Source organism: Pithys albifrons, chromosome 7, assembly GCF_047495875.1.
Source record: "Pithys albifrons albifrons isolate INPA30051 chromosome 7, PitAlb_v1, whole genome shotgun sequence".
In the NCBI taxonomy this organism is placed as follows: domain Eukaryota; kingdom Metazoa; phylum Chordata; class Aves; order Passeriformes; family Thamnophilidae; genus Pithys; species Pithys albifrons.
The window spans coordinates 4,604,202-4,613,155 of NC_092464.1; the positions used below are offsets into that span (position 1 = coordinate 4,604,202).

Below are 8,954 nucleotides of genomic sequence, written 5' to 3' on the forward strand. Positions count from 1 at the left end.
CACAGAGTGGGGCACTGCCCTACAGTCCAGTTTCTCCTTTACAGGTCCCTCCATAAGGTTTGGAAATGTCAGCATGTCCAACTACAGCTGAGTGGATCACAGAACTAAAGAACCATTAAGGATGGAAAAGATCTCTGTGATCCTCAAGTCCAATGTTAACCCAGCACTGCCATTCATCACTAACCCATGTCCCCAAGGGTAACATTCACACACCTTTTGAACACTTCTAGGGATGGTGACTCCAACACTGCCCTGGGCAAACTGTTCCAGTGCCTGACCATTCCTTCAGTGCAGAAATTTTTACTAATATCCAAACTAAACCTCCCCAGGTGCCTCCTGAGCTCATTTCCTCTGGTCCTGTCACTTGTTCCCTGGAAACAGAGCCTGACTCCTCTGGGTTCCCCCCTCCATGGGAGTTGCAGAGAGTGATAAGGTCTCCCCTGATCCTCCTTTTCTGCAGACTGAGCCACCCCAGCCATTCCTGGGGCTCCAGACCCTTCCCCAGCTCCATTCCCTTCCCTGGATGCGCTCCAGCCCCTCAATGTCTTTCTTGTCCTGAGGGTCCCAACACTGATCCCAGGATTCCAGGTGTGGCCTGATCACAGGGAAACACTGTCTTGGTCCTGTGGCCACACTACTCCTGACACAGCCCAGGTGCCACTGGCACTCTTGCCCACTTGGGCACATCTGGGCTCATGTTCAGCTGCTGCCAACCAGCACTCCCAGGTCCCTTCCCACCAGCAGCTTTCCAGCCACTCTTCCCAAGCCTGGAGCGTTGCATGGAATTGTGTGGCTGAAGTGCAGGATTCAGCACTTGGCAAGTGAGCACAAGAGTTTTCTTGGTCAGACACGGTCTTCTCACAGAGTTTTACCCAGTTCACTATGCCTTTGATACTCACAGGTAATGAGCTATATATTGATCATGGATGATGCCAAAGCCAACTGTAGCTGCATTCTCTGCCTCAACGCTGAGTGTGAGACAATAAACCATCCTGAGAGTGCAAAGGATAAAGCACTGGGTCAGCACTACTTTCCACACTCAGTCAAGCTCTATGAGACAAGAGCTTTATGGAGTCAGATCCCGTTGCTTCTGTTTCCACAGTGACTTATGAGCTGGCTCTCCACATGGGCATGGAATCACACAAGATAATAAATCCCTCTGGAAGCAGAACATCAAAGATGGATCTGCAGGCACTGGTTCCAGTCCAGCAACAGGTGAACAGACACTCCCTGCCATATCTCAGCTTTTCAGTAAAATATACAATGGAGAACTGACTTCTTGTGAGTTTTAAGACCTAAGACTGTAGTCCTTTGGCCTGTTACTCAATAATCTTTTACAAATGAAGTTGGCTAAGATATTGTGTTAAGTTGGTGGCTATTTTCAGTTGCTTTTTGGTTCCAGACAGAAAGCAAGTGCCACTCCTGGCCCATTCATAGCTCCAGTAGATCCCATTTGTTAACTCTCACAGCCCTTACCATAAAAGTGGAGAGACAACATATAACTACTTACTTCTCAACAGGGCCTCAACACATGGATTTATAAGAAATTCAACTGGAAAACCAAATAGCAATAATAATTTTTAAAAATCTGGCCCCAGTTTTAGAGTATTAACAAGTTTTTTCAGCACTTAAAAAAGAAGCAACAAGCCTGGCTGCTGGCAAATTTAGCAAAACAGAAATACTAATTTAGGGCCCCTGGAAAGGGATGTGCCTTACTTTAGGGAGCAGCAGGTGATATAAATTGAAAGATTTTTCTATCAATTCTACAACCCACTCACCTCAAGCACTGGGACAGAACAAAAGCACCACTCAGGGTGCCTGAGCCTTGTGCCTCATTTCACCACTGACATGCTGAGTGCCCTGTGGGATGCAGCTTTCTCTCCACCTGCTCCAACCTTCCCATCTGTGGTACAGGCAGAGTGGCTGCTACTCACTCCATGCTCAAAGCTGTTTGAGAACTAGTGATGAGAAGTGCTAAATAATGAGGGAGCAGATTTTATCATGCAGATTTTATACACACATGGAAAGAACAGTCACCCTGCACTGCTCAAATCCAGAGCATCTGCAGCAGTTCAGAATCCTCAAGTGGTTAAACACTGAAGGATGACTCCACCTGAAGCATTTCAAAACCCAACCCAAGTCACAGTCCCACTACAGAGCCAGCTTGGAGAAATGCCAGTCTGGTTCCTATTGCTTTGGCACCTCCAAATAAACAAAATCTCAGGCCTCCCACTCTTAAATTCTGCACAGAATAAAAAAAATATAAAAAAATATCAATTAAGAGTATAAGATTGAGAAAAATATATATATGGAGCTCACAGGAGGAGATTCTTCTAAAATTTCTATATCAATGTGAATTATTGCAGGATAATAAAAATAAATTTAACAAATATTCTTACCTGTGGCCTGACAACCAACTCTCATTTTTCTTGAGGGATCTTTCCTTCTTCTCTCTCCCAGCCCCTGAATGTCTGTGAGGAGCACTCACTTTAAGGCTTTTTTCACTGCTGTCTGTACCAAAGCTTGGACCTGATTTTCTTTCATCTGTCTTGGTCCTCTCTCTCTCAGACAGCAGTCTGGCAATAAAGTCATCTGTATCTTTGGGCATGTTTCTTACTTTTTCAGAGGCTGAACTGCTATGTGAGCCTGACATAGTTTTTGATGCAAACTCCACGTTTCCTTGTGTTGGAGATCCTTTGCTTTCCTGGAAATCAGTACTTGGGACTCTCAGGTCAAGTTCTTCATGTTCTGCAGCCTTGAACTGTGCTGTGCTGCTCATGCTAGTGGAGCGTTTTGCAAGCCTTCTTTTTTGGAGATCCTACAAACAAGAGCCATGAAAAGCAGAGATTAAAGTTTTACCATCTTTGAATAAGCATGAAAAGCAAAAGGAAGCTCTAGCACTGATTTCTGGGCTAAGCAACTTGTTTATTAGTAGGAATCAGGTCATAGAGGAAATCAGATCTTTTGAAAAATTGATAATAAATAATAGAGACATACTTAAAATTTATTTAAACTTTGAGCAGTATTAAAGATGATCTACACAATTGAAAACTGCTTTCTTTTACACAGGAGCATCAATTAAATACTTCCTAAAACCTTAGTTTTGGAGTTATATCCTGCTCAAGAAATTAAGACATAAGACATTTTATTGGAAAGACTGTCCATCACAGGCATCTGGTCTTTATTTCCAAATCAAGAGATATTTAGAAAAATCCAGCTAATTAATTTAACTTCCATAGGCTCCTCAGTATTATCTAAGTGATATATTTAGAATATTCAAATTTCTCACTTTAGCAAGCTTAATTTTACAGAGGGAAAGTCCCTGTCTGTATAAAAGCATCATGAAGGGGAAAAAAAAAGGCAAGAGTCTTTTAACTGCTTTGAAAACATTTATTGGTGGAATATGACCTGATTTGATCAACTCAGAAACACATTGATACTGAAAGTAGTTTTCAGTCCCAAACTGCTGCTGATTAAATGGGGGCTTTTGGAAAAACCTGAGTAAAACAAATACTGTGAAGGTAAAAAAGCAATTTTCCCAGGAAAATGGAAAACCCAATCCATCAAGAGATACCAAGAATGGGAAAGATTTGTCAAGGAATTTTGTGACCTAAATCACAGGCATGCAGGGGGGAGTTGCCTGAAACAGTCTCAATTTTTGACTTAGCTAGAACAATTTCCCTTTCCAGCCTACAGATTTAATGGCTTAGCATGCAGGATTTATTTGAATATTATTTGCAAATTACTTTAGTGCACAAGGTTAGATATAAAATCCATGACAAGCCAAACATTTTGTAAGTGTTGGGAATCACCTCTGGTGAACTTGCAACTGGTCCAGCCATCATTCCTCTGACAATGAGACCAGACCTGATCTTTGGCTTCTCCTTCACTGTGGATTTCAGCTCCTCAGAAATCGTTGCTGCTTTTAAATCCTCCTGACTATCTTTTAACTTCTTATCCCCATCTGAGGGTAAGTGGCTGCTGTGCATTGTCCCCGTGTGGCATTTTTCACTTCTGTGCTGATGTTTTCTGGATGAAGGAATTTTATCCAGTGGATTCTCAACGTCAGATCTACAAGGAAGAAAAAGGAAGAGCTTGAAACAGCAAAGCAATGCACAATTAAGTTAAGGGAGACATTTACCTGGCTAAGTAAAGCACTGCTGTTAAATTAACTTACATTTTATCTAGCAATGGTACTCAAATACAGCCACTTTTCACTTAAACATCTGTATTTAGGTCTTCAGGATGTGACTTTCAGTGTCATTATTATGTGTCACAACTAGTTATAGTATGTGTAACACTTCAATCTTACGCTTGATGTGTAATGGGTTCAAAGTGAGAGGGGAAATTTAGGTGAGATATACAGAAGAAATTATTCCTTGTGAGGGTGGGCAGGCCCTGGCACAGGTTGCCCAGAGAAGCTGTGGCTGCCCCATCCCTGCAAGTGTCCAAGGCCAGGTTGGATGGGGCTTGGAGCAACTTGGGACAGTGGAAGATGCCCCTGCCCATGGCAGGGGTTGCAACTGGATGTACTTTAAGTCCCTTCCAAGCCAAAGCATTCTGTGATTCTCTTATTCTATATAGTAACAGAAAGTGTATTTTATTTATCATACCATACAGATCCTAAGCTGTGACCAGCAGTTCCCATTCCTTCTCTTTCTGAAACTTTGTTATCACTTTTGTCAACATCCATCTCTGGGAGCAGGACCTGCCTCTGGAATTGTTAGGAAATCTGAGGACTGTTACCCCTGACCCAGGAGCACATAATTCCATGTAACATACACAGTGTGTTGGCTTAGAGGCTGTCTGAACAGACATCCTAAAAATCTTCCAAGAGGTCAGTTAAAAGGAAAGCAAACTCTTTAATAAGGAACCGGTGCAGAGCACCTCTCTGTTTCTACTCTCCACCCCTGAAAGCATTGTTAAAAATTATCCAGGTAGTTGAAATTAGAACTAACTTCAGGCACTGGTTGGTTGACCTTGGCAATTGCTGGTTTTCCCTTGTCCAGAGGGAATGGAAAGGAGCTGTGCTTTATTGTGGTGTTTCCCTGACTGGTTCATTTTGTGGGATAGAATAGGATACAGTTGCCCAGAGAAGCTGTGGCTGCTCCATCCCTGGAAGTGTCCAAGGCCAGGTTGGATGGGGCTCGGGGCAACCTGGGATAGTGGAAGGTGTCCCTGCCCATGGCAGGGCATGGGACTGGATGGTCTTTAAGGTGCTTTCCAGCCCAAACTATTCTATGATTCCATGATTTCCTGTGAGGGGATGTTGCTGTAGAAGGAACATGGGGGCCATTTAATGGCACTGATGCTGCTGTGCCTTCACAGAGCAGTGTCAGGGACTCCTCTGTAGGAGAAATCCAAAACAGAGAAAGAAAACGGGGGGGAAAAAAGAGGAAGAAAAAAGAAAAGAGGAAAAAAAGTTAATTCCTTTGCCCTGCCTCCTTCCTAAGTGCTGCTTCTGAGCTCAGCTTAAAACCTCCTGGCTTTCTTCCCCTATTGGAAACGAGTTGGTGGATTTTCTTCAAGAACTGACACAGATTTAGCTGCTCTGAATATATTGTGTTTAGGATGAGGAATAAAATCTCATTAATTCCCTAAGAGTGGTGGCTGGGAATGTGAATTACATGCCAATGCAATTTTAAAAGCTTTCCATGGAAGCACAGGGCTGTTAGTCCTCCTTGAGGCACTAATAAATGAAACACCTGTTTCATGCTGCTTTCAGGTATTCTGAGAGATGGAAACAATTTGCAACAACACTGAATTTAAAACATTAAACCTTTCTTCTGACTATGTAGGGAATGAACATGCCTCAAACCCATAGTTTGAGCGTGGGCAGTTTGTTTCACATCCAAACATGCTTCAGTGTATTTCCAATTTATAAGGCATAAAAGCTCAGATCTCTATGTCCTTCAGTGACTGAAAGATGTAATTGAAATTATCAACCTTCCTAATTAGTAGGGAACATAAAAGACCATTTTTGAAGCGTGGCTTGCTCAAGAAATCTGTATATTTAAGATCTGTGCTACCAGGATAATTAATAAAAGGTAACGTAGGTGAAGGTATAAATGATAAATTTTTTAATGCTTTTCCCCTTAATTTAAAAGTGAAGACACAGAACAAAGAGAAATAAATTAGACTGTACCTGGAGGCTTGAGTTTTGCTCTCATCAAGTGCACTGGCATTCCCATGCACGTGCCCCTCATCCAAGAGGTCGGGTGGGTGGGATGTGGAGCTCTTACTCTGAGGAGCTGAGAGAGCAGAACTGGAACCAGAACTCCTGGAAGTCCCACGGCGTTCAAGGAAGTAATTAGTAATAATTTCAAGGAGTGTTTTCAGTGGGTTCTCCTTTGCCTTTCCGGAGAGAAAAACAGAGTTCTTGGTAACTACTGAAACACTTTGTTAGTCTTGCTGCAGAATATTATTTTTAAGACATGATATTATTTTTACACCATATAGCAACTGAACATATTAACTATTTCCTGGAGTTACCTGCCCAGGGTGTGTCCCAGATGTGACTGTACAAACAACCCAGGGAAATGGAAGATGTCAGCTGGAGGATGACAGGAGCTTGGAGGTGCTGCTGTGTTGAATGAAGTAAGCAGGATCCAGACAAAACAATGGGTTATGGTCATTTCTCACCCTCATTTTATCTAAACATTGCAAGGTGTGGCAACTGTGTCAGAACACATCTTTACTGCACTGTGAGGGATTTGTGAATTGATTTAGCACAGGACTGCCTCATGCTGCTTATCAAAAGCATCATGGTGCCTTAAATCATGAGTGAACTGGAAAAGGATATTACCCACTGATGTCCCTGCCATCAACTATGGCTGTCTGTATTACATTTCAAAGGATAACAAACACTAGAGGTTTAATTTTTATCAGTTGTGTCATACATAAAGGTGCAAATAGAAATGGGCATGGAAGGGTAGTTCCATATTTTGGGAAGCACCATGGATTCCCTTACCTTGTTCTGCTTGTACAAGGAATGCAGATGTAGAACATTCCGAAGTTCATTCCTGTTATTGATGCTGAGTGCAGAACGTGGAAGCTCCTGGTCCATGGTGCTGATGGTTTTCTTCAAACCCTGAGAAGGAAAAGTGTGAACTACCCAATCTTCTTTCTGGCTTTTGTTGGATGTAACATGAAACTTGTGCATGGCAGTAATTAGTAACCAGGTAACCCTGAGAACCTGTGCCTTGACCAAACTGACTGAAGTGATACAACACAAGAAAGCCCCAGTTCCTTCCATGAAAGGTGACTGTTACAAGAAAGGATTTCTTTTTCTGCAGATGGAGTGTCTGGTTTAGATTTAGAGAACTAAGGATAAGTTGAGGTAAATAAAGGATAATTATCACAGTTGGCCCTGATGTGTATGAAAGGTGTGGGGGAACCAGGGGAACACTTGTGCATAAATCCAAAGGATTATCAGTGTCCTTTGTTTCGACTCCAGAATCGAATCTATGGAGATGGGATGCAAAACATGAGACTGAGGTTTGTGTAGCAGTTAAAAAGTCAGTGGCTGTTTGAATTTCTGATTCAAGCTAACTCATTCCTGACACGGGGTGCCTGATATCAGCAGTATTTCCTTAGCATGGAACATAGACAGTGGTAGGTACTGCCACCTGGAAATGTGAAGATGCTTTTTTGTCTGCTCAATCCCATATTTCTGGAAGTTACAATGGTCTCTTTCCTCCCCTTCTCTCTGTGTCCTTCCCCCAGATAAATCTGCTTTGTGCCCAATAATTACTGAAAATTGAGCAAACATACAGATCACCAGAATTGTTACTTTTGCCTTTTTTTCCCCCCCTAATATTTGTCCTGGGAAGCTTTGTATGTCTCTTGTAAACACCAGGACAACAGCAAAATAGCTGGTTAATAAGAAAAAAAACAAACCAAACTAAACCCACGTTTCTTGATTTCATTTTAAGTTTCGCAGGCGTGCGTGGGTAAGGATGGGGCTTTCTCAGGCTGGGAGGAAGCTGCATCCATGGTCGGGAATAACAGAGCACTGTGGGAAATGTAGTTCAGCAACTCACCCGAGGGGATGTTACCCTTCAGCTCCAGCTGCTTCCAGCTTGGAAGAAACCCCCCCACCATCGCAGCATCCCTCAAATTTTTAGAGCTTAACGCTCCCCACGCGTCACTCTCATTTGGAGCAGCGGGAGAAGAAAACGAAGGACGAGTTACCTTTCTACTGAGAAACTCCCTCACCAGTGATGCAGCCACTTCTTCCACCAAGGAGTTGTCCATCCTTAGCCCGGGCTGTGCTCAGCGGGGGATGCTCCTCACTCCGTCCCGCAGCTCCGCGGGGCGCGGCGGCATCGCAGCTGCGCCAGGAGCCCGAGCCGGTCCCGGCCCCGCTCCCGCAGGGATGCTGCCCGGGAGACCATGGCACAGGGAGCCGGGAGGGCTCCTCCCCCGGGAAGGAAGGAAAGAAGGAAGGGAGGGAGGAAGGAAGGAAGGGAGCCGGACGGAGTTCGGGGAGCTCGCGGTGCAGCATCGCGGGGACTGTGTTGAATTTAAAAAGCAAATTGAGAAAGAATGTTCAGAGCTGAGAGAGGGGACGGATTTGTGGTTATTTCTGGTTTTAAGAGTCACGCGTAGTTATTTGCACTCCAATACCCCTGTGCTGTGCATTTATTAACCATATACGCTCCTTACTAAAATCGTACTCTTGTATGAAACAAACAAACGAATAAATTAACTAATTAGCATAGGAGCTCCTAAATCACAGAAGGAATGAGGTTGCAAGAGACCTCTGAGATCATCGCGTCCAAACCGTGCCCCAGCATCACGCTGGCAACCAAACCACGGCACTGGGTGCCACCTCCAGCCTCTCCCTAAACACCTCTAGGGGCGGTGACTCCACCACCGCCCTAGGCAGCCCATTCCAATGTCTGATCATCCCTTGTGTGCAGAAATTCTTCCTGATGTCCAACCTGAACCTC

The 8,954-nt window shown here is 43.8% G+C and overlaps 1 protein-coding gene across 3 annotated transcripts in view; it reads right to left on the bottom strand.

Moving 5' to 3' along the window:
* Positions 1-8,420, bottom strand: part of MINDY4 (MINDY lysine 48 deubiquitinase 4) — a 71,531-nt gene extending 63,111 nt beyond the window's left edge. Inside the window, exons 1-5 of one of the 3 annotated variants that reach the window (XM_071560684.1) lie at positions 8,218-8,420; positions 6,971-7,090; positions 6,146-6,354; positions 3,813-4,071; positions 2,400-2,818 (exon numbers count right to left, since the gene is read on the bottom strand). In XM_071560684.1, the coding sequence (XP_071416785.1) occupies positions 2,400-2,818; positions 3,813-4,071; positions 6,146-6,354; positions 6,971-7,090; positions 8,218-8,256 (1,046 nt within the window). In that variant the 5' untranslated portion in view covers positions 8,257-8,420. Of the gene's footprint in view, positions 1-2,399; positions 2,819-3,812; positions 4,072-6,145; positions 6,355-6,970; positions 7,091-7,913; positions 7,967-8,193 lie in introns of those variants that run through there. The other 2 variants (XM_071560683.1, XM_071560685.1) reach the window with 2 other exon arrangements.
* Between the last annotated feature and the right edge of the window lie 534 nt (positions 8,421-8,954).